The following is a 24924-nucleotide window of genomic DNA, read 5'->3' on the forward strand; positions in this document are numbered from 1 at the left end:
TTAGTATTTTCTCTCAAATAAATTCTGAAACAGGTACTTTAAATCAATTACCATCATAGTGAATTAAATATTTGAAATGTGAAATAGTTCCGTATTGTTAGTTGAAGTGCTATGTTCACATGTCGTCTGACTGATGAGTAGCATTAACTTCACAACAAATGAGGGACCCACCCTGCATCTACATCTACATTTTGCTCTTGAATGTAATCAACGAGTAAATATTAAAACACACTTGATCACGGAGTGCGATTGGTCCGCTTTTGATTATCACTGATTATATATCAGGAGTTTCTTTTATGGTACATAAGAACAATCAATGTTCCAGAGAGGCAATTGTATCACCTACACACACACCCTCTCTATCTTTTCAAGCTTTTCTAATGCATAACCCTTTTATCATCTTGAATCATAGTTCAATTGGTTAAGTTAATGAATGCATTTTAAATGGAAAAATAAGTATCCTTCACCAATATAATTATTACACCAACAACCTCTGCATCTACATCAGAGCTATTCTACATAATAGGATAAACAGATTAAAACATATTTACACACTTTCTTTTGTCTGTAACCGTCACGTGTCTGAATGGACGAGAAGAAAACAAAGTGAATGCTCCCTCGCTCAGAGACATGTCACTTATCAAAAGGCTCAGTCGCAGTAGATCAACGCCTACGAACACAAGGAACTAGCGCGCACGCCCTAACCAGAACACAATGCCGTGGAGCTGATTACCCACATAAAGGTCCAAATGCTAGCGGCGCTTTCCTGGCACTGTTGGACAATGTCTTGTTTTTGAATTGGTTCCTGATAAGATTGTCAGACGTTTTTTTTCTGAGGTATAAGGGTAGAACAGCTGTTGCATGGACATTTCAGCCACTTAAGTCACCAGGATCTCGGCAGCAGAACCATGGTTCTCCTCTGCACATTTAGTCTGCCTCTGCTGCTCACCTGCCTGGCAGGTAAGATACCACATTCAACTGAACCTGTTAGTGTTGAGGTCAAATCTTCTTCAAGTCAGGAATGACATTTGCTCATGCAATTTCTATTGTAAAACAAATTCAGATTTTTTTCTGAATTGTCAAAGTAGCCAATAAGAAATTGTTTTGTCATGAAAATCAAAATGTCTAAAACAGAGAAGTGGCTGCATGTAATGTGTATCTAGGGTCTAGGCCATTTAAATGTGTTATTAATGCTTTTTAAGATAGTTCATGTATAGTGAACCATTGTGATGGCATGGGATTCTTTTTCTTTCTGTGTTTCTGTAGGAACACTTGCCAGTGAGAGAGAGCAGGGCGGGACATCGGAGGAAACCACACCATGTAAGATACATTAGGTTTCTGGCATAATTTCAAAGTATACAAAATAAATATATGCCAAAAATCTATATGCATTCATCACCCATTGTTTATCCTTACGCTAACATTATAACAACAATAAAACATTAAAATCCACTTCGTCTTAATTTTTTTCACATTATGTATATGACTCAGGGGCTTGTTTTCCATTCTGTCAGATGGGCCGTCCTCTGTGGAGATCAGTGGGGTGAACACAGTGACGGTGGAGGTTCCCTATGGCTTCCAGTGTTCAGCCAATTGCTTCCCAGCCTGCACCTTCACCTGGACCAGAGGAGGGCTCACCACCCAGGGCCCAGAGCTCAACCTCCAGCTGAAGGAGCAGGTTCCTCCACAGGTCCTGATCTGTATGGCTATAAACCCCACCACTGGGAAGTCAGTGACGGTCAGCAAAACAGTCAAAGTGACGGGTACGCTACTTATAATCCGTTTTTATTAATCTAAACAAATATTTAGAAATCATAATATGCCAACAGATGTTATGCTTTTGAGCCTCTGGACTGTGGCAGGTTAGCCTAGTGGTTAGAGCGTTGTACAAGTAACCAGAAGGTTGCAAGTTCAAATCCCCGAGCTGACAAGGTAGAAATCTGTTGTTCTGCCCCTGAACAGACAGTTAACTCACTGTTCCTAGGCCGTCATTGAAAATAAGAATTTGTTCTTAGCTGACTTGCCTAGTTAAATAAAGGTAAAAATATGTATTTTTTTTAAACATGCAAAGTTTGTGGAGCTCTGTTCTACACTCTCCAACCTAATTCAACCCACGACAATGATTTATTTTCTAGCTGGACCGTCCAATATAAAGATCACAGGTCCTGATATACTGTCCAGTGGAGTGACGTCCAACTTTTCCTGCTCTGCTGATTGCTACCCGTCCTGCTCCTACACCTGGACAATTAGTTCTGAAGCACAAAGCACAGTGACCACCAAATACGGTCAAACCATCTCCGTCACACCTAACCCCTGGGAGATTGCAGAGGAATTGATCTGTGAGGCTCAGGACACTGTCTCACTCCTCTACATCTCAACCTATGTTACACCTTATGTGGCCCGTGAGTGGAATTTGTCATTCTTTTCAACTTTGGAGTGGTCCATTGAAGTCACATTGGATAATTATTACTTTATTATGTTAGTCATATATTCTGTGTAAACTGTATTTTTAGAAGGTTCTAAGTGTTTACAATTAAACACACAATCAAGTGTTTACTTCTACCTCTTCCCAGGCGGACCGGTGGATATTTCGATCACGGGTGCCAGCTCGGTGACATTAGGAGACACTTACAACTTTGTGTGCTTTGTTGACTGCACGCCCTCCTGTAACTTTACCTGGACATTCAATGGAAAGATCTTCAATGGCGACGATATCCAGTTGCCCATCTTCCATAAGGGCCATAAGCCCATGGTTAGCAGTAAACTGGAGGTTACTGTTGATGAGTACAGGCACAATGAGGCACTGACATGTGAGGCCAAGAATGTTGCCTCAGGGGTCACTGCTGTTAGCACCAAGATCCTGAGCGTCACTGGTAAGTCAGAGTTTTTGTGACAAAAGAATTGTCACAAGTCAATATTTACAATCAGATGTTTGAAGGTGAAACCCACCATTTTGTAAAAGCCAACTCAAAAGTATTTCACTTGGTATCTCTCTGTTTAACTTCTGTCCTCTTCACCTCTTTTCCACTACCCTGTCTTCCAGATCCTATCTCTGTACAGCCGGTGTCCCAGGACAAGCCCTTGGCACACCAGCCCTTCTCACTGCAGTGTGTGGGCTCTCAGAATCCAGCCTCCATTTTGTGGTTAAAAAATGGCCTCCCTATAGCTGTGTCCGGCAGGGTCAGTCTCTCCCCCAACAACATCACTATGTCTTTTAGTCCTCTGCTCCAGTCGGATGGTGGGCTGTACCAATGCATCGTTTCTCAGGGGGGAGCAGCCATCAAAGGGGTTGGGTACCAACTGAATGTAAATTGTGAGTATGAGTATGCAGAGATACATTATATTTATACAGCCATTTTTGCTCACCATACACCAGTATTTCAAGAAAGATCATAAAAGAGATCCAGTAACTGTTTACAGGAGCAATTAGAGGTTAAGTGCTTAGGCTACCTGCCACCCCTATGTGTGTGTGTGTGTGTGTGTGTGTGTGTGTGTGTGTGTGTGTGTGTGTGTGTGTGTGTGTGTGTGTGTGTGTGTGTGTGTGTGTGTGTGTGTGTGTGTGTGTGTGTGTGTGTGTGTATACACTGCTCAAAAAAATAAAGGGAACACTTAAACAACACAATGTAACTCCAAGTCAATCACACTTCTGTGAAATCAAACTATCCACTTAGGAAGCAACACTGATTGACAATAAATGTCACATGCTGTTGTGCAAGTGGAATAGACAACAGGTGGAAATTATAGGCATTTAGCAAGACACCCCCAATAAAGGAGTGGTTCTGCAGGTGGTGACCAGACCACTTCTTAGTTCCTATGCTTCTTGGCTGATATTTTGGTCACTTTTGAATGTTGGCTGTGCTTTCACTCTAGTGGTAGCATGAGACGGAGTCTACAACCCACACAAGTGGCTCAGGTAGTGCAGCTCATCCAGGATGGCACATCAATGTGAGCTGTGTCAAGAAGGTTTGCTGTGTCTGTCAGCGTAGTGTCCAGAGCATGGAGGCGCTACCAGGAGACAGGCCAGTACATCAGGAGACGTGGAGGAGGCCGTAGGAGGGCAACAACCCAGCAGCAGGACCGCTACCTCCGCCTTTGTGCAAGGAGGAGCAGGAGGAGCACTGCCAGAGCCCTGCAAAATGACCTCCAGCAGGCCACAAATGTGCATGTGTCTGCTCAAACGGTCAGAAACAGACTCCATGAGGGTGGTATGAGGGCTCGACGTCCACAGGTGGGGGTTGTGCTTACAGTCCAACACTGTGCAGGACGTTTGGCATTTGCCAGAGAACACCAAGATTGGCAAATCAAATTCACCACTGGCGCCCTGTGCTCTTCACAGATGAAAGCAGGTTCACACTGAGCACGTGACAGAGTCTGGAGACGCCGTGGAGAACGTTCTGCTGCCTGCAACATCCTCCAGCATGACTGGTTTGGCGGTGGGTCAGTCATGGTGTGGGGTGGCATTTCTTTGGGGGGGCCGCACAGCCCTCCATGTGCTCGCCAGAGGTAGCCTGACTGCCATTATGTACCGAGATGAGATCCTCAGAACCCTTGTGAGACCATATGCTGGTGCGGTTGGCCCTGGGTTCCTCCTAATGCAAGACAATGCTAGACCTCATGTGGCTTGAGTGTGTCAGCAGTTCCTGCAAGAGGAAGGCCCGTTCCCCAGACCTGAATCCAATTGAGCACATCTGGGACATCATGTCTCGCTCCATCCACCAACGCCACGTTGCACCGCAGACTGTCCAGGAGTTGGTGGATGCTTTAGTCCAGGTCTGGGAGGAGATCCCTCAGGAGACCATCCACCACCTCATCAGGAGCATGCCCAGGCGTTGTAGGGAGGTCATACAGGCACGTGGAGGCCACACACACTACTTAGCCTCATTTTTACTTGTTTTAAGGACATTACATCAAAGTTGGATCAGCCTGTAGTGTGGTTTTCCACTTTAATTTTGAGTGTGACTCCAAATCCAGACCTCCATGGGTTGATCAATTTGATTTCCATTGATTATTTGTGTAATTTTTTTTGTCAGCACATTCAACTATGTAAAGAAAAAAGTATTTAATAAGAATATTTCATTAATTCAGATCTAGGATGTGTTATTTTAGTGTTCCCTTTATTTTTTTGAGCAGTATATATATATATATATATATACACACACACACATGTGTTTACAAGCTAATCATAAAGATATTTCATGACATTTTCCAGATGGACCACTTCAAGCTGTTATCATCCAATCTGGCAAAGGCCCAGTAGGTAAAGTCTTGTATCTCCTGCCTGGATCAAAGACAGCCCTTCAGTGTTCGGCCCTGTGCTACCCCACCTGTACCTACACCTGGATATACAAGGGGAGGCTGGCAGAGATGAATGCCTCCTTCTCCCTCACACCCGAGACCACCATGGACGGAGGACCCCTCAGCTGTGTGGCTTACAACTCAGTGACCAATGACAACAGCACTGCCAATACCTCAGTTGTGTTAATTGGTGAGCAGCAGTTAGATTGTATTATCAAAAAAATATTTCTGTTCAGACCTTGAAAATGAGTGGTCTTGTCACTGTTGTATGAAGCATGAAAAGAGGTAGTTCAGAACAAATGAGCCATTCTAAACTCAGCAAAAAAGCCCCCTTTTCAGGACCCTGTCTTTCAAAGATAATTCAGAAAAATCCAAATTACTTCACAGATTTTCATTGTAAAGGGTTTAAACACTGTTTCCCATGCTTGTTCAATGAACCATAAACAATTAATGAACGTGCACCTGTGGAATGGTCATTAAGACACTAACAGCTTACGGACGGTAGGCAATTAAGGCTACAGTTATGTAAACTTAGGACACTAAAGAGGCCTTTCTACTGTCTCTGAAAAACACCAAAAGAAAGACGCCCAGGGTCCCTGCTCATCTGTGTGAACGTGCCTTAGGCATGCTGCAAGGAGGCATGAGGACTGCAAGAGGACTGTAGATGTGGCCAGGGGAATAAATTGCATAGTCCGTACTGTGAGACGCCTAAGACAGCTCTACAGGGAGACAGGACGGACAGCTGATTGTCCTCACTGTGGCAGACCACATGTAACAACACCTGCACAGGATCGGTACATCTGAACCTCACATCTGCAGGACAGGTACAGGATGGCAACAACAACTGCCCGAGTTATACCAGACATCACCGGCAACAACGTCACCTATGGGCACAAACCCACCATCGCTGGATCAGACAGGACTGGCAAAAAGTGCTCTTCACTGAAAAGTTGCGGTTTTGTCTCACCAGGGGTGATGGTCAGATTCACATTTATCGTCGAAGGGATGAGCGTTACATCGAGGCCTGTACTCTGGAGCGGGATCGATTTGGAGGTGGAGGGTCCGTCATGTTCTGGGGTGTCACAGCATCATCGGACTGAGCTTTGGCCATTCCCCCCAGAAATGTCAGGGAACTTGCAGGTGCCTTGGTGGAAGAGTGGGGTAACATCTCACAGCAAGAACAGGCAAATCTGGTGCAGTCCATGAGGAGATGCACTGCAGTACTTAATGCAACTGGTTGCCACACCAGATACTGGCTGTTACTTTTGATTTTGACCCCCTTTGTTCAGGGACACATTATTCCATGTCTGTTAGTCAGTTCATGTTCAGTTTGTCTCAGTTGTTGATTCTTATGTTCATACAAATATTTACACGCTAAGTTTGATGAAAATAAACGCAGTTGACAGTGAGAGGACGTTTCGTTTTCTGCTGAGTTTAGGTCTAATGTTGACCTTTCTTTCAGGTGGACCATCTAATGTGACCATCTCAGGACCAGGTTCCCTAGAGGTAGGGGTCAAGGCCAGCTTTAAGTGTATTGCCCAGTGCTCTCCCGCTTGCAGCTACACCTGGAGTGTGTATGGTCGGACCATGCATGGCAGTGTGGTTGATATAACCGTCAACCGTTACGTGGCCACTGAGTCTTTCAGCTGCGAGGCACACAACACAATCACCGGGAAGACAGGCACAGCCAATGAGACACTCAGTGTCACAGGTATGGTCAAACTACTCTGATCCATCAATTTAATTGTTGGTCTTATAACACTTTCTACTACTCTGTTCAACTGGGGACAGCATCTGGGGTAACAATTGTCATGCAGCTGGCCAGTTAAAGCCATAATTGTTATTTTAGTAGAAAAATGTTGAGCTTGTAATGTATCATAATGCATGTTTGAAAATTAGCCACAACACAGCTTTGGTGAAACCCGCATCTCAATAACTAATAGTTGACTCCTTGGAACTTTTGGAAATGAAGCTTCTCCCCAATGTGCCGTTCTAGCCGTAAAACTTCACCCACTTCATGTAAAAAATAAAAAATTGCCATTGGGTAAACTACTCCTTCAGAAAAATGTTGAATCCCACCCATGCTAAAATCTAGGTATTAAGACTGACTTTTTTTTGTTCACGGTTATTCTCCATTATTGTTAGTTAAATGCTAATTCAATTATTGTGCCAGCCCTGCATCATGTGTAGTAGACATGCCACAAAGTTCAGCCAGCTATTAACATTTCTTCCCTTTTTCCCAAAGATTCTCACTGGTGTGAATGTTGAGAAAAGTCAAGAGAAGAATTCCATTCAATGGCGGTGGGACAACCATGCAATTTAACAGTTTCTTTATTATCTTGTGCTGCTGTCTGGAAAATGTGTGCTTTGTTAATGAAGTTTGACAGACTTCCTGTAATTGGTTTACTTTCCACATATTGTCTATACTTTGGTGCCAACCTTAGTCCATGTGTAGAGGACACCAAAACCTATATTTCACAGTTAACGTGTGAAAATGCTATTTGCTGAAAAGTATCGTCTCTGTATCTGCACTTTCAGTGATCATCAATAAAGATGGTCAATTTATTAGGTATTCACACTCATTCACTGCAATTAACATCTTGAACATGAGATGTACAGTCCTGGACAGAATAATTGAAAATAACAAATGTATTGGCTTTCTTAGAGCGCCAGATGCATATTTGAACTATTAACCCTATGGTTCTGTGGGCCGCAGTCAGATAGACCATTCTTGTTTTGGCCATGCATAGTAACTACTGTTCTCATACGAGGATGAAACTTATACATGTTTTGAGCTATAGAAAAAAAAAACAGTATAGCATTACATCAAATGTTACAGACCTTCCAATATGGCAGCCAAAGTTAAGTGAATCCTTGTTGCGTACATATAGCAATGTTTGGATTAGCAACATGTACTAGAGCATTGAAAAACTCCTTCAATCGACTGCTTGCTGAAGTAAAAAGCAATTTTGCTCTCCGTGGTGATGTCCATTTTTTAGGGTTCTGCACTCACGTCACACTCCATACTTCTTTTGCAGGGCTCCTACTGAAACGTCCTCAAGTCCAGCTTGACGAAGAAAGTCAAACAATTCTTGTAGAACTATAACAACAAAAACGTTTGCGGTTATCAATATCTGTTAATCATTTTGCATTAGGGTTAAATAATGTATCACAAACTGTGCCAGATCAACAACCAAATCGGTACCTTTCTTCTCGGGGATGGACATGAACATGACAGCCATGTCGAACCGCCTCACACCGGCCAGATTCCTGAGGATCTCCAGTATGACAGGTGGCTCTTCCTTCCTTCATTTTGATAAGGACAATGTGACAACAGTCACATTTCTTGTATGAGCTATAACATTCGTAATAGCATGGTATTTTCACAGTACTTACTTGATGTAGAAGCTTTGTAACGTCCTCAAAATCTGATTGAGTATGTCTGGCTCAAGAGAGCTCTGGAAGATCTTTGCGTACGCCTGAGGCTGGATTTGCTAAAACAGAACACAGACACACAACAAATACAAATACGTCCTTGGTGGCATCTACATGTTTTTCTCAGCAGAAAAGACAAATCTCATTGAATGGTGATTTGTTTGTGTACAAATAGGACCCCAAACAAGAGATCAGGTCTCTGTTGAAGAATAGATGATCACAACAAGACAGGCATCCAATATAGGCTATATCTTATTAGTAGGTAACATGTCATTAGCAACCATTTTGTATAGGCTATAAATAAAAGGTTACATAAAAAAGACAGTAACACAACCCATATTGCTTATTTTCCCCTTTGTACTTCATTTGCACATATGACATTTTAAATGTCTTTATTCTTTTGGATGTGTAATATTGCGTTTTTCATCATATTTTAATTCCACACCCACCTTCAAATACTTGTAGATAACTTCAGGGCCATTTCCAATCTTCCTTAGGTCTGCCTCTAGCTGGAAGCTGTTGGTGGGGGCAGGAGGTACGACCTCAGTTGAGGGTGTAGTAGGCAGTTCTGTTGGTTCACTGACAGTTGCCTCCCTGTGCTTCTGTGTCTGTGCTCTCACAGCACCCCCCCCAGACCATCTGAAATAAGAAAACAGCCTCAGTGGTGCTATTGTCAAAAGCCTAACTGTTGACAAAAGTTATATTCAAAACATGTATCAAAATCCTCCAGCCGTTCGGCTTGAGATTAAGCAATTAAACAATATCTCTTACTTGACAGGGGAATGTGAGGGGATGTTTGATATTTCTTCAATCTTCAGGATCTTAGCACTGGGGGAGGTAGAGGGAGGTGAGGCCTCACCCTGACACTCTCTCACAGTGTCTGGGATGGAGGTGGTCTTCTGGGGCCTAAAACAGGGGGCTGTGGTTGAAGTGAACACAGCAGAGGGCTCCTTCTGGACAAGGATCTTTCCACCAACCTCCTCAATGTCCACTCTCCTCAATGGTTTCTGAGATACAAGGAAATCCAATAGGAACATTGTTGTGTGAATCTTTCAAGCAAAATTCAGAAACAACCTACCGAGAGTATTTTTCCTGTTTTTATCTGAGACTCACGGTTGACTGCAGGTGAGGTGGTTTGTTAACTGGCAGTACTGTTCTCCGCTGTGCATGCTCCTCTGTTGCCAGCAGACCACTGGTGCCCATGTCCTACACAAGAGCAGAGAGATGCTATGTCTAGGATTTGTCAACAAAGAGAACAGGTTTAAGAACATTAACACAAACATCTTAGTGAGCACGGAACCACATACGTACATTTGCAATCTTCTTCATCTCATGAAATGCCTGCTTGTTTCCTGGTTCTAGCTTCAGGACCTCCTCAAAATCTAAAAAAGAAACATGACATAATAAACAGTTCCATGACTACTGCTACCATTCACATAAAGACTTCAACCTGCTCAAGGTAGTTACATAGAAACATGCCTAGCCTACACAAAATGGTTGCTAATGACATGTGACCTACTAATAAGATATAGCCTCTTGGATGCCTGTCTACTGTACCTTCTATAGCTTGTTTTAGCAGTCCCAGAGCAGCCCTAGCTGTCCCTCTGCGGGCAAAGGCCTTTGAGTAGGTGCCATCCAGGGCTATAGCTTTACTGCAGTCCTCCTCAGCCTCTTTATATCTAGGGAGAGAATCAAGATTAATCAATGCACAGCTTTGAAAGAATTTATACTTATCCAATACTCGCTTATTCTGCCTTCCCTGCTGCTTACCTCTGCAGCTTTAAGTAAGCCATGGCCCGGTTGGCAGGCAGGAGGACATTGGTGCTGTCTACTTCCATGCCCTTGGTGTAGTACTCTACTGCAGCCTCATACTTCCCTTCTTTGAAGTATGCGTTCCCCTGAAAGAGTCAAGGTTTAGTGCAATGGTAACCATTTAGAAAGCAATGCACTTAAAACACAGGCAAATAGCATGCTGTAGTACACCTGTGGTAGGTCTTCAGCGCTGCAGTGTCTCAGAGTCACTGGGAAACTGGTACCCGATATGTAAGGGGCCTATACTAACATCGAAAGATAAGTGTAGCTGGTGGCTCTACCCTGTCTTTCTGCACCACCGCCTCCTGTCTCCTCTGCTGTTCCTCCATGAGCTGCTGTTGCTTGACGTCCACCACAGGTGGCATCACCACTGCAGCCTCTGGGCTTTCTGCCTTTCCACCCAGTTTAGCAATGACCTACCGATAGAGGAGAGGTTAGAGTGGATCAGGGAGGGGGATACAGAGGTACAGTAATAGATCCAACACCAGATAATGTCTCACCTCTTTGCATTTCATCACTTCATTCTGTGCCTCCAGGTTCCCAGGATCCAGCTTGAGCACCATTACATAATCTAGTTATGTAGAGGAAGGAAGCAGAAATTGTTTTAAGTGACCAATTATTCTAAGATAATACAGCATATAAAAACTAACTGCTGGCATTCTACCCATTTGAAAACGTGTTTTGTTGCGTTACTATTATTCCTCACCTTCTAGGGCAGATTCATAATGTTGCAGGGCGAATCGAGCCGCTCCTCTTCGTGCAAATGCTTTGAAGTAGTTACTGTCCAGAGCGATGGACAAGTTGCAGTCAGACTCTGCAACAGCAAACCTGCCACAGACATAGGTTCACACATTAATGTTGTCAATTAAAATGTTACATATGTTGCTTATTTCCTTACATGTTGCTTACTTTTTGAGTCTGAAGAAGCAGGCAGCTCGGTTTGTAGGCAGAACGGGGTTATAAGGGTCTGCGCCCATGCCTCTGGTGTAACACTCAATGGCATCATCATACTTCCCTTCTTTAAACAGCTGATTACCCTGAAAAACAATTGTCAAATTCAGTACAGCAAATATAAGATTTAGCAATATATACATACAAGAAAGTAGTAACATCTACTGACTACAGGTGACTACTGACAGAGTATTATTAACTACTACCACCAATGACTGGTGATAGTTGCTAACGAGGCCCCGATGGTGGTATATTGTTTGGGTAATTGTCTAGGATCAAAATCACAGCATACTGCAAACAAAAGCCCTTCAATGGTGGTCATTGTGTCATCATAATAATATTATGTAATATTTTAAAATGACAACATTTACATGCAAATTCATATTTCTGCATGTCTGTCAGGTTTGATGTCGCTGAGTCTGACTTCAATACTATAAGTGTGAAGCCATACTTTCTCCTTCTCAGCAAGAGCTGTGTCTTGGTCAGTAGCAGGAACCCCAGAATCCTCAGATTCAGAGTCATTGGACTCAGCAGCGCTGTCCTCTTTATCCATGGACTCCAAAACCTTGTCCTACCAGAAGACAAAAACATCCCAAAAATGTTTAGTGTAACAGCAAGCAGTACATACTGTTTAACAGGGTGCACTGCTGCCATTCAGCTTAAAACCATAGACTTAGTTTAAACTCACTATTGAAATCAAAGGAGAAACAGGCAAGATCCACCTAATCCATTACCACATCAAATTTGTCCCATGACTGATAGTCATAAGACTTTATCCTGCGTGCTTGTTTTGGTTCAGTCTTTGCATTGTTGTCCGATGCCTTCTTTTTCTCCCTCTTCTTTTTGTAGTCCTTGTTTCGCACTGGTGGGAGGCTTTTCTAAGGCAGGAATACATTAGGTCAGGATCTTTCTAACATAGAAAATCTCAACTCTATAGCTAAACATAAAACATACACATTTTCAAGCGTTACATACTTGAGAATCGCCAACACTCCCACTTCTTAGTTGTTCATCCTTCTTCTTTATGTCAGTTTCCCAGCTGTTAAGATCTTTCATGAAGTTATGCAGGTCCTCTGCATTTTGTCGCATTTGCAGTTGGAGTTCAATGGCTTTGTTTTCAGACATGCCTACCTGTCAAATACATTGAATATACTAGGTTGACAAAACAAGAGATAGGATCACTTTAATTTAAGATGTTAGATAGCTAGCTGACTATCTCGTCAACCGGGACAGATATTCAATAGAAACACCAACTTAGTTAACTAACAGTCAGTTATTTGACGTTACTCAAAAACGGTGGCGCTAGTAACGTTACGCTACTGTTGACTAACTACTATAACACCAAGTAGCTGGCTACAGTTGAGAAATGTGCTAGTTAGCGAGTCACGGCTATCTCGCAAAAGCAGCCATTTATAAATGGTAACTAGCTAGCGGCCTAAACTAAAGCAACGCGTTTAACGAGTTTCGACCTGCCAATAAGAGCTAATGACGTTATAATATTTGAGTACCTGTCCCTTGCGTCCCAAGTTGATTGTAATTTATCCGTTGAATTTTAAACGAGGCTTACTAGCATTTAATATTAGCTACAAACTATCTATCACCATACTGTCGTTTTCTGTTTGTGTTCGGCGCCATGACAGCGTGTCTTCTACTTCTTCGTCGATGAGGTTTAACTGCAGTTGGCATCCAATAAATGTTACATTACTGCCACGTACTAGACTGGAGTACTCATACTGTGCTTAAAAAAATATAAACAAAAACAATACACTCACAAAAAATAAAACCACACTACTCCACTATTTACACATATTTAGTCCTTCCTCAGGTCAAAAACCTGAAAGGATTGGACACCACCACTTAACACACCCTGTAACTATTCTGATGTCTCCCACACCCAATACCTCTCTGCAGCTGCCACCACAACCTCCATTTTCTACAATTTACATTCCATCCCTGCAGTACAGTTGATAACCATTGTTATATATGCAAAAAAATCTCATCTTACTGAAAAATATATCACTTGTTGGCCTATCCATCTGTACTGGTACAGATCAACTACTCACATCACTCCTCTCAGGATATGTCCCCCTTGACCCATCTTCATTTACTGCCTCAGCATATGACAACTTTTTCCACTACCCTAAATCTGGAAACCTAAACCTGTCTTTCTCACAAGGGACATTTCTAATCCCCAGCCCCATGGGCACCCTTACAATTAACACATACCACTACTTTTCCCAATGCTACACATTCCTTTGTCTCATGCCCTTCTGCACACTTCTCACACATAAGAACCTCCCTCCTACACACTGCTGCCACATGCCCATAAGCTTGACACCTGTAACAACGTAATGTATTTGGCACAGAAGCTAGTACAGGATAACTTACAGTGGGGCAAAAAAGTATTTAGTCAGCCACCAATTGTGCAAGTTCTCCCACTTAAAAAGATGAGAGAGGCCTGTAATTTTCATCATAGGTAAACTTCAACTATAACAGATAAAATGAGAAAAAACAATCCAGAAAATCACATTGTAGGATTTTTAATGAATTTATTTGCAAATTATGGTGGAAAATAAGTATTTGGTCAATAACAAACAAGCAAGATTTCTGGCTCTCACAGACCTGTAACTTCTTCTTTAAGAGGCTCCTCTGTCCTCCACTCGTTACCTGTATTAATGGCACCTGTTTGAACTTGTTATCAATATAAAAGACACCTGTCCACAACCTCAAACAGTCACACTCCAAACTCCACTATGGCCAAGACCAAAGAGCTGTCAAAGGACACCAGAAACAAAATTGTAGACCTGCACCAGGCTGGGAAGACTGAATCTGCAATAGGTAAGCAGCTTGGTTTGAAGAAATCAACTGTGGGAGCAATTACCGTAATATCCAGACTATAAGCCGCTACTTTTTTCCCACACTTTGAACCTAATTTATGGATTTTTCCCGCTTTCACAAGATTCATGCCGCCAAAAAAACTGAGCACTGTCACATAATGTGACATAAATCGAGCGCACTCAAACTACCCATCATTCTGATTACGGTAGTCATATTGTCACCCTCATCATGGCAAAGACACAGAGAAATGCACATGATGCAGCTTTCAAAGTTGAAGGCGATCGATCTGGCTGTTGGAAAAGGAAATAGAGATGCTGACAGCGTGGAGCATTGTCAAAAAATCCACTATCATCAATGGGTTTCGAAAGGCTGGACTGTTGCGTGTTGAGGAGGGCAGCGATCCAACATCGGATGAAGAAATTCTGAGGCTATTCAATGACTTCAGTGGTTTCAGTGCACAGGAGGAAGATAGTGACCAATGACTTTCTTGGTAGGCTACTGTTTACTGCTATTTTTAATTTTTTACAAGCCGTGTTTCGTTTAAAGGCTGTGTAAAGTTCATTTTGTTTCAATGTACCGGTAGGCCCCTGCGGCTTATAGACATGTGTGGCTTATTTATGTACAAAATACATATTTTTAAAAAATTCAGTGGCTGCGGTTTATATTCAGGTGAGCTTAATAGTCCAGAAATTACAGTATTAGGAAATGGAAGACATACAAGAAAGACCACTGATAATCTCCCTCGATCTGGGGCTCTACGCAAGATCTCACCCAGTGGGGTCAAAATGATCACAAGAACGGTGAGCAAAAATCCCAGAACCACACGGGGGGACGGGACCGAGTGAATGACCTGCAGAGAGCTGGGACCAAAGTAACAAAGCCTACCATCAGTAACACACTACACCGCCAGGGACTCAAATCCTGCAGTGCCAGACGTGTCCCCCAGCTTAAGCCAGTACATGTCCAGGCCCGTCTGAAGTTTGCTATAGAGCATTTGGATGATCCAGAAGATTGGAAGAATGTCATATGGTCAGATGAAACCAAAATATAACTTTTTGGTAAAAACTCAACTCGTCGTGTTTGGAGGACAAAGAATGCTGAGTTGCATCCAAAGAACACCATACCTACTGTGAAGCATGGGGGTGGAAACGTCATGCTTTGGGGCTGTTTTTCTGCAAAGGGACCAGGACGACTGATCCGTGTAAAGGAAAGAATGAATGGGGCCATGTATTGTGAGATTTTGAGTGAAAACCTCCTTCCCTCAGCAAGGGCATTGAAGATGAAACGCGTCTTTCAGCATGACAATAATCCCAAACAAACCGCCCGGGCAACGAAGGAGTGGCTTCGTAAGAATAATTTCAAGCTCCTGGAGTGGCCTAGCCAGTCTCCAGATCTCAACCCCATAGAAAATCTTTGGAGGGAGTTAAGTCCGTGTTGCCCAGCAACAGCCCCAAAACATCACTGCTCGAGAGGAGATCTGCATGGAAGAATGGGCCAAAATACCAGCAACAGTGTGTGACGACTTACAGAAAACGTTTGACCCCTGTCATTGCCAACAATGGGTATATAACAAAGTATTGAGAAACTTTTGTTCTTGACCAAATACTTATTTCCCACCATAATTTGCAAATAAATTCATTAAAAATCCAACAGTGATTTTCTGGATTTTTCTTATTTTGTCTGTCATAGTTGAAGTGTACCTATGATAAATTACAGGCCTCATCTTTTTAAGTGGGAGAACTTGCAGAATTGGTGGCTGACTAAATACTTTTTTTTGCCCCACTGTATATATCCTAACATCACTTTTGTCGGGCAAAGACTCAACATCAAAACTCAAAACAACAGACAATGACTCCTCCGTTTCACCACTCACGCCGCCCTGTATGCGTCACACCAAACGACGAGCATCACAAACACCGGGAATCTTCCACTTCAGTTGGTCAACTTTTCCATTTACTACTACCCCAGTATCACTCCTTTCAATGGCACCCTTTTCTTGAGAGCAAAACTATTTACATTTCTTGCCCCAATTCGTTTTAACGCGGAGCGCCTTCTCCCTCTGACCAGTGTTAGAGTTTCGTAAATTCGAATCTGGTATCAGGATAAATATGACAATGAGTCACCGATTGTATACTATGTATTTTTTATTTATTAGCTAAGCAATAAGTGGTAAATGCAATTTTCGTATATACGGGCTCTCTGTCCCACCTCGCAGGGCAAAACAGAACTGACTTGTTCCTGACAAAGATATTATAATATACCCAGATGACAGTAGTAGTTCCTGCTTCCGAGCGGCCTGTCAGAGTAGACTGGGCGTGGTTTAAACTCACCCAGTTTATCGTTGATTGTTGTCGTACCAGCCCCCGGGCACTCCAGTTGATAGATGTAACTTGCTGTGTCGTATCTATGCGCTCATTCCCTAGATACCGTTATCACATATCTGGTTTCTGTTATTGTTAAGTTTGAGTTCTAACAAAAACAGTCTGTGGTTTGCTACACTACGTTCTGTATGTGTCCGTTTTTATGTTATTCTGTATTTTTCCATCATGAGAAAGTCCCATGGCCATGAATTGTTAACAATCTTTCAAGTCAGCTATGTTGCATAACATATGCGCGTTATCGACTCTGCAGCTCGAGTATGTTTTTGCGGCACAGTCGATAGCACGATGGACTAGAAGATCGAGGGTTCGAGACCAGCTCCCTGACTGTTTCATTACAATATTGTTTTTGCCTTCACAAAGGAAGCCATTTAACCGAATGTCACAACTCCATACAATCAGCACGAACTCCTCGGGATGTAGCGCTCATCTTATAAAGCAGCTGATTCATCTTGATGTTCTTCTTTATCAAAAGCTACCGCGGCACTTTTCCATTTCAAATAAGCGCGCTTTTACAAACACCATCGACAGTCTCCCTTCATCCGACTCCCCCTTTGACAACATCTCCCAGCAGCCATTGCGTTTTCTTCTATACCGAACGTGCACACACTCAATGTCACTTGGCAATACATGGAGTAATGTGTATCAATAAACCTTGTTTGTTAGAAAAAGCGAATGTATTTTCTGTTAACCAGCTAGCAGCAATGTTGTTGCAGACATTAATTGAATCGTTCACCTCTGGCTTACAAGGTAAAATTAGTTTTATACTGGATATTCTGTTTTCTCTTGTCAATAGCTATTGATCCAAGCATGCCGTGACTATGAAAATGGTATATTCTGAATCGGCATGGGTGTATATATCAACAACAAAAAAATGTGGGTTTTTCTCATATGATTTTTTTTTTTAAATACATCATAGTCATAGCACACTGTAAGTACGAATATCCAATATTAAACTAATTTGAGCACGGCATGGTTTACCACGTGATTTGAAAAACAAAGAATGACCTCTCGTAGCTAGGCTGTGCTTGTTCCTGGAAGCAAAAGTGGCTATTTTAGAAGCACTTTCCATGCAATGGATCAAAATAAACCGCAAGAAGAGGACTATGGATATAACCTATTCCCAGAGAGGAATTCGGGAAAGTTCCAAAAGGGATCGATAGCAGAAAGCTTGTTCACTTTCAATCACAAATGTCAGGTCATGCTACAATTCTCAATGGAAACAAGTAAGCTAACAGGCTAGTAAGCTGATGTCTGTCATCCTCCAAAATATATTGCATGGCAATAGTTAGCTAGATGGCCGTGTAACCATTAATGCCATGTTTACATTTGTCATATACGTCATAGCCATGTTTCTAGCAAGCTTAGCTAGCTATCGTTGAACAGTAAAGAGACTGTCATGAGTAAGTTAATTAGCTATACGCTAACTGTTGAATGACCTGATTGCTGTCATGGTGCATGACCGATTAGGCCTAATCTCATTCTATCTCCCTTTCAGGTCCATATGCAAAGCTTCTCCTTGGAGCCATGAAAAGCTCAGGATGGTAAGTGTCAGCCAGCCACAATCATCATCAACACAGCTGTCAGCTGCCACAATTATTTTTCCTCCTATCAGTTTTGGCAGAATAGACACTGTAATGCATATTGCTGCCTTTCTCAGGCTGGAGTGTGAAAAACACAATGATCTAAATACAAGCCAGTGGAATAAAGAAACCACAACAGCTATTTTGCTCTGCCTGTCATTTGAGCCCAAAATAATTACAAGTGAAAATGTGGTTCCACCTAACTCAGTCAGCTCACAGAAAAATATCACCCTATCCTCAGCATACTGTCTGCTATAACAGAACATGCTTCACAGTAGTACAGTCTTTACCTCCCCACATTCCTCACACTTGCCATCTGGTGTTTCTCCACTAACAATAACCCACTTCCCAATCCACAATGCCCCAACCTCCGCCTCGTCAACAGAACCCTATCCCTCCTTTCCCTCCCCAGATACCTACTGCCTTTCCCCACAGAATTCTGGATAGAGAAACTGCCTACCCCTCTCCTCTCCCACTCATGATTCTCCTACATTCCATCCCCCCTAATGGGACCACCACATCTCCCTCCTCAAAGTGGCCTTTGCCACCATATTGGCTGCCTCATTTCCTCCTACCACAACATGAGTTGGGACCCACAGAAAACCTTCCCTTTCTGTCCCACCTTATAAAGTGCCATCAGCTCTATTATAATTTCTGGGCGTGCCTTTGAATTCCCTTCTCTCAGTGCAACCAGGCTAGCTGTGGAGTCTGAACACAAATTTACAGTTCATACCCCACTTCTTCCACCCATCCCAATGCCTACACTAGTGCTAGCATTTCAGCAGAGAAGACAAACTCCATCAGACAGCCGCCTCCCCTGATGTATCCGAAACCGGGGAACATGTATCCCAAACTCTGCTCTCCCACTGCCTGGATCCTTTGATCCATCTGTGAAGATGTGCAAGTAGGGACCCCAGGCCAACGGCAGATGGGCCTCAACCACCAGAGAAGGCTCTCTACAGTCCTTATCCCTAATTACATCAAGAATGGTCATGTCAACATCAGGCTCTGGCAACAGCCACAGAGGAACACACGGCCAGTAGACAGGGACCCCCACTTCCAGACCTCCCATTCCTGACTCCACCCCCAATTCCTGCACTTGGGTCACATAGCTTGGCCTACCTCTTCTCACTCCAGTTCCCTCTCCTCCCCGTTCCCATGCCTCTCCTAACAGACACCTTGCAGGGTGAGATGATACATGCCCCTGCACTTTCATCCTATAGTGCATGGCCAGCTTAGCTTGTTGCAACCTCCCCCATTTCAATCAACAATGCCGGGATAGAGGTAGTTTGAAATGCCCTACAGCACAACCACAGCGCAATTGCCTGTACCACATCCAACATCTGCAGTGTTGTAGCTGCCGCCAAACCAAATTCCATGCTCCCATAGTCCAGGACTGAGCGGATCATTGCTTGGTAAATAATTTGCATGGAGTCCCACTTACCAGAGCACGTCGTATGCCTTTTCAATGTCCAGAAACACTGCCACCTCTCCCTCCTTGTTGGCCAGCACCTTCTTTATATCACAGTCCAGTGCTAGCACTGAGTCCATAGCACACCGTCCTAACCTAAATCCGCTCTGGTATGAAGAAAACATAAATGTACTCTCAAACATATGTACTAATCTGTCTGTGACCATTCTTTCCATTAGTTAACACAGTACAGAGGTCAATGCTATGGGTCTGTGCTTCTTTTCCCGGTTTTACAACTGGCACCACTATGGCATGTTTCCACACTGCTGTTATGGCCCCCTCTTCCCATACTGTATTCATTAATGCCAGTACCACCTCCAGTACCAAATCATTCAGGTGTTTAAGTTGCTTGTAGCATAGCCCGTCCATTCCTGGGGCTGTGTCCTCCTTGTGTCACCCGGTGCAGGTCATTCATTGTAAAAAAAAAAAAAAACACATTGTTCGAGTGTAGCTGCCATAATGCTTCGATAGCTGCCATGACACTGATTTATTGTACACTGAACAAAAATACACTGCTCAAAAAAATAAAGGGAACACTTAAACAACACAATGTCCACTTAGGAAGCAACACTGATTGACAATACATTTCACATGCTGTTGTACAAATGGCATAGACAACAGGTGGAAATTATAGGCATTTAGCAAGACACCCCCAATAAAGGAGTGGTTCTGCAGGTGGAGACCACAGACCACTTCTCAGTTCCTATGCTTCCTGGCTGATGTTTTGGTCACTTTTGAATGCTGGCGGTGCTTTCACTCTAGTGGTAGCATGAGACTACAACCCACACAAGTGGCTCAGGTAGTGCAGCTCATCCAGGATGGCACATCAATGCGAGCTGCTACCAGGAGACAGGCCAGTACATCAGGAGACGTGGAGGAGCCGTAGGAGGGCAACAACCCAGCAGCAGGACCGCTACCTCCGCCTTTGTGCAAGGAGGAGCAGGAGGAGCACTGCCAGAGCCCTGCAAAATGACCTCCAGCAGGCCACAAATGTGCATGTGTCAACTCAAACGGTCAGAAACAGACTCCATGAGTTGATAATTTTCATTTCCATTGATAATTTGAGTGATTTTTGTTGTCAGCACATTCAACTGTGTAAAGAAAGTATTTAATAAGAATATTTCATTCATTCAGATCTAGGATGTTATTTTAGTGTTCCCTTTATTTTTTTGGAGCAGTGTATAAACACAACATGTAACGATTTTACTGAGTTACAGTTCATTTAAGGAACACAGTAAATGCCTTCATTAGGCCCTAATCTATAAATTTCACATGACTGGGAATACAGATATGCATGCATCTGTTGGTCACAGATACATAAATACATTTTTAAAAAGTAGGGGCGTGGATCAGAAAACTAGTCAGTATCTGGTGTGACCACCATTTTCCTCATGCAGCGCGACATCTCCTTTGCATAGAGTTGATCAGGCTGTAGATTGTGGAATGTTGTCCCACTCCTCTTCAATGGCTGTGCGAAGTTGCTGGGTATTTGCGAGAACTGGAGCACTCTGTTGTGCACGTTGATCCAGAGCATCCAAACATGCTCAATGGGCGTCATGTTTGAGTATACAGGCCATGGAAGAACTGGGACATTTTCAGCTTCCAGGAATTGTGTATAGATCCTTGCGACATGGGGCCATGCATTATCATGCTTAAACATGAGGTGATGGCAGCGGATAAATGGCATAACATTGGGTGTCAGGATCTTGTCACGGTATCTCTGTGCATTCAAATTGCCATCGATAAAATGCAATTGGGTTCGTTGTCTGTAGTTTATCTCTGCCCATACCATAACCCCATCACCACCATGGGGCACTCTGTTTACAACGTTGACATCAGCAAACCGCTCGCCCACACGGCGCTATACACGCTGTCTGCCATCTGCAGGCAGATGAGTTTCCCTGAGATGGTTTCTGACAGTTTGTGCAGAAATTCTTTGGTTGTGCAAAACCCCAGTTTTGTCAGCTGTTCAGGTGGCTGGTCTCTGACGATCCCGCAGGTGAAGATGCCGGATGTGGAGGTCCTTGGCTAACGTGGTTACACATGGTCTGCGGTTGTGAGGCCAGTTGGACGTAATGCCAAATTCTCTAAAAAGACAGCTTATGGTGGAGAAATTAACATTTTATTCTCTGGCAACAGCTCTGGTTGACATTCCTGCGGTCAACACGCCAATTGCACGCTGCCTCAACTTAAGACATCTCTGGAATTGTGTTGTGTGACAAAACTGCACATTTTAGTGGCCTTTCATTGTCCCCAGCACAAGGTGCACCTGTGTACACAATCCATGTCTCCTCCCATTCATTTACACCAGTGGTATTCAAACGTTTTCAATGGAGACCGCATTTCTTTCGGCAGAATTTGAGGACCCCATTTTATTTTTCCCCCCCAAGAAAATTCAGATGAACAAATAACCTTAAATTCATTGCATTTTCATCTCTTATCAAAATGAAAATAAACCAACAAAAAATGTTTATGTAAATATGATCTTTCTCCAAAATGTTTGTAAATTGTCTCATACAATAATCTGTCCTCTTAATATTTGTATTGACTTTTGACTTTGAATACCACTGATGTGGGTTTAAGTGACATCAAAAAAGGATCATAGCTTTCACTTGGTCAATTTGTAATGGAAAGAGCAGGTGTTCCTAATATTTTGTGTACTCACTATGTAACACGGGTGTCAAACTCATTCTATGGAGTGCCAAGTTTTTTTTTTTTTTTTTTTTCCTTTCATTTAAAATCTAGACAATCAGGTGAGGAGAGTTCCTTACTAATTACTGACCTTAATTCATCAGTCAAGTACAGGGGTTGAGTGGAAACCCACAGACACTCGGCCCTCCGTGGAATGAGTTTGACATGTGATGTAATAGCTATATCATGCCGTTATGTTAGGTTTTTTTTTCATGCTAATGTACATTTGACATTATGCCACCCCTTTGAAGTATTATCCTGTCTCTTCAGTGCAGTGTACAAAGATAGACATTTCTCCTGTGAAGACTGTGATGGGACTGTCAGTGGTGGTTTTGATGCAACATCATCACAAGTAAGACAGCTAGAACCGTTACCTTTGTGTACAGGTTCACATGCTACACTGTGTACTTTGTATCACATCTGTAAGATACCATTCTCCCCCCTCTCAATTTTAGATTGTTTTGTGTCAGAATAATATTCACCAGCAGTCCCACATGAACCGAGTGGTTACACATGAGCTCATCCATGCCTTTGACCACTGCCGGGCGCATGTGGATTGGTTTAACAACTTCAAGCATTTGGCCTGCTCAGAGGTGAGACCAAGAAATAAACGTGCATGTTTTAATTGTGTTTTAAAGGAAGATATGTTCATTGTTTTGGCTCCTATTTTTCAGATTCGAGCAGCCAATCTCAGTGGGGATTGCTCCTTCCACAATGAAGTATCCAGGTTCAACTTTGGCCTCAAGAAGCACCATCAGGTAATATGGGGAGATAATGTGAATTCACTGCAAACACAATTACATTCTTACTTGTATGTATTTCAGTCAATTAGTATCCTTCATGGCATAGCATAACATGATTTTCCCATCGTGTGAATTGGTATGTCTGAATTGACAACTGGTTTAGTTGAAACTGTAGTTGAATGTAATGGCAAGTATAGCACTGCCTTTTTCAGTGCTCAGCGATTAACAAGAAGTGTTTATGATGGCCAATATTCACATGAAGAACTCCCTATCTAACCCATACACTACTACCTATCAGGAATGTGTTCGGGGACGTGCCTTGCGCTCCATCCTTGCTGTTAGGAAGGTGAGCCGAGAGGAGGCAGAGAAAGTGGTGGACGAGGTATTCGATACCTGCTTCAATGACCACGCCCCCTTTGGCCGCATCCCACATGACAAGAAGGATGCTAATTTTGCCTACAGAGATTTTGAGAACCGAGATCGGTATTACGCAAACCTTTAATGTGTTATTACATGCACAAATGAATTTTAATTTAATTTCCATGGGTGCTAATGTGAAGATCCTTGCAGAAAGCTGGGCAACCTACCACTGCCCTCAGCAGAATGACTGTGTCAAAAATGGTATGAAATTACCTCCTGAAGGGAAATATTCAGAGGTCTTTCTCTCTGTCATTTAAATAAATCAAATTATATAATAAATTATATGTTTTTATGGCACACTTTTGTGGACTCTAATGCTATAACTAAAGAATATGATGGAGAGGTTTCCTTTTGGACATTGATAAATGTGGCCCAAATATTATTTTTGTCATCCTTTTAGAGAGGTTACAAAGTTTGGTGTTTATGTAGGGTATATGATGCCTGTAAAACTTATTTCAAGACTGAAAGGTGGGAACAAGGGGGACTGTCCACCCCTCTACTCTGCCATGTAACTGAACTGGGAGTTCACTGTAAATAGATTTTATTGTACTGAATAAGTTGAAATAAATATTTGATTATTATGAATATGATATTAAGCCTTGATTATTATTGCATTAGCATTTATGAATTGACAAAGACGTTTCAAAAACGAATTCTACAAAGTGTTCAGTTAATACCCAATTTACATTAAACAGACACAGAATTCCCTGAAGACGGCATGAAAGCATGCCCATGTTAGCATCATTCCTTCATCCATCAGATGAGCATATCATTTCTTGAACAAGTTGGACAAGTGATGTTACTTCTCAAGACCTTCATATACAGTGCCTTTTGAAAGTATACACACCCTTTGACTTTTTCCAAATTTTGTTGTTTCAAAGTAGGATTAAAATGTGTAAAAATATGAAAAATAAAACATTACATATGTATTTATTAACCCTTTGAGTCAATACATATTAGAATGACCTTTGCCAGCGACGACAGCTGTGAGTCTTTCTGGGTGAAAGACGCTGCATGTTCAATCTGCATTGGCCGTGCAGCATTTATGGTGATGTGGACTCTGCAGAATCAGGGATTTCATACTTGTGCTTCGCCGAGCAGCTCCGAGCTGTTGTCAAGGAAGTGAGTTTGTGTTTATACAGGACCTCCTGCCCTCACCTACTGTCAACCAATCATGTAAATGCAGAGCTATACGGAGCCCTCAGTATTGATTTTTGCCTCCGCAATTGTGTCACACAAGCCATACTGCGCCTCCGGCCACATCTTTGGATTAAGCCCGAATTGTCCCTAAATCTCAAATAAGAGTT

The 24924-nt window shown here is 42.7% G+C and overlaps 3 protein-coding genes across 7 annotated transcripts; 2 read left to right on the forward strand and 1 right to left on the reverse strand.

Annotated features, from left to right (window-relative positions):
- Nucleotides 1-696: 696 nt before the first annotated feature.
- Nucleotides 697-9065, forward strand: LOC118392448 (hemicentin-1-like). The gene is made up of 10 exons (XM_035784453.2): nt 697-960; nt 1267-1320; nt 1515-1763; nt 2136-2402; nt 2574-2873; nt 3044-3313; nt 5210-5485; nt 6758-7006; nt 7541-7596; nt 8334-9065. Exons 1-9 carry the CDS (start codon nt 909-911, stop codon nt 7561-7563), a joined length of 1740 nt encoding a protein of 579 aa, XP_035640346.1. The 5' UTR covers nt 697-908; the 3' UTR covers nt 7564-7596; nt 8334-9065.
- Nucleotides 7611-17183, reverse strand: LOC118392447 (RNA polymerase II-associated protein 3-like). Of its 5 annotated transcripts, none has more exons than XM_035784447.2 (17): nt 16662-17183; nt 12469-12624; nt 12228-12371; nt 11945-12064; nt 11452-11579; nt 11249-11370; nt 11043-11113; nt 10824-10958; nt 10501-10628; nt 10288-10409; nt 10042-10112; nt 9844-9936; nt 9502-9737; nt 9180-9369; nt 8692-8789; nt 8501-8601; nt 7611-8395 (listed from the first exon to the last, which is right to left on the reverse strand). In XM_035784447.2, exons 2-17 carry the CDS (start codon nt 12616-12618, stop codon nt 8310-8312), a joined length of 1995 nt encoding a protein of 664 aa, XP_035640340.1. In that variant the 5' UTR covers nt 12619-12624; nt 16662-17183; the 3' UTR covers nt 7611-8309. The 5 variants fall into 5 exon arrangements, with proteins under 5 accessions (XP_035640340.1, XP_035640339.1, XP_035640341.1 ...); XM_035784446.2 differs by lacking the exon at nt 16662-17183 and adding an exon at nt 13557-13810; XM_035784448.2 differs by lacking the exon at nt 16662-17183 and adding an exon at nt 13002-13447 and having other exon boundaries at nt 12469-12620.
- Nucleotides 17184-17361: 178 nt separating this feature from the next.
- On the forward strand, nt 17362-24207 carry LOC118392449 (mitochondrial inner membrane protease ATP23 homolog). Its single transcript, XM_035784454.2, has 6 exons — nt 17362-17935; nt 18208-18253; nt 22725-22806; nt 22910-23047; nt 23129-23212; nt 23496-24207. The coding sequence occupies exons 1-6, from the start codon at nt 17785-17787 to the stop codon at nt 23697-23699; spliced, it is 705 nt and encodes a 234-aa protein (XP_035640347.1). The 5' UTR covers nt 17362-17784; the 3' UTR covers nt 23700-24207.
- Nucleotides 24208-24924: the final 717 nt, after the last annotated feature.

This window comes from Oncorhynchus keta, chromosome 13, assembly GCF_023373465.1.
Source record: "Oncorhynchus keta strain PuntledgeMale-10-30-2019 chromosome 13, Oket_V2, whole genome shotgun sequence".
NCBI classification, from domain to species: Eukaryota; Metazoa; Chordata; class Actinopteri; order Salmoniformes; family Salmonidae; genus Oncorhynchus; species Oncorhynchus keta.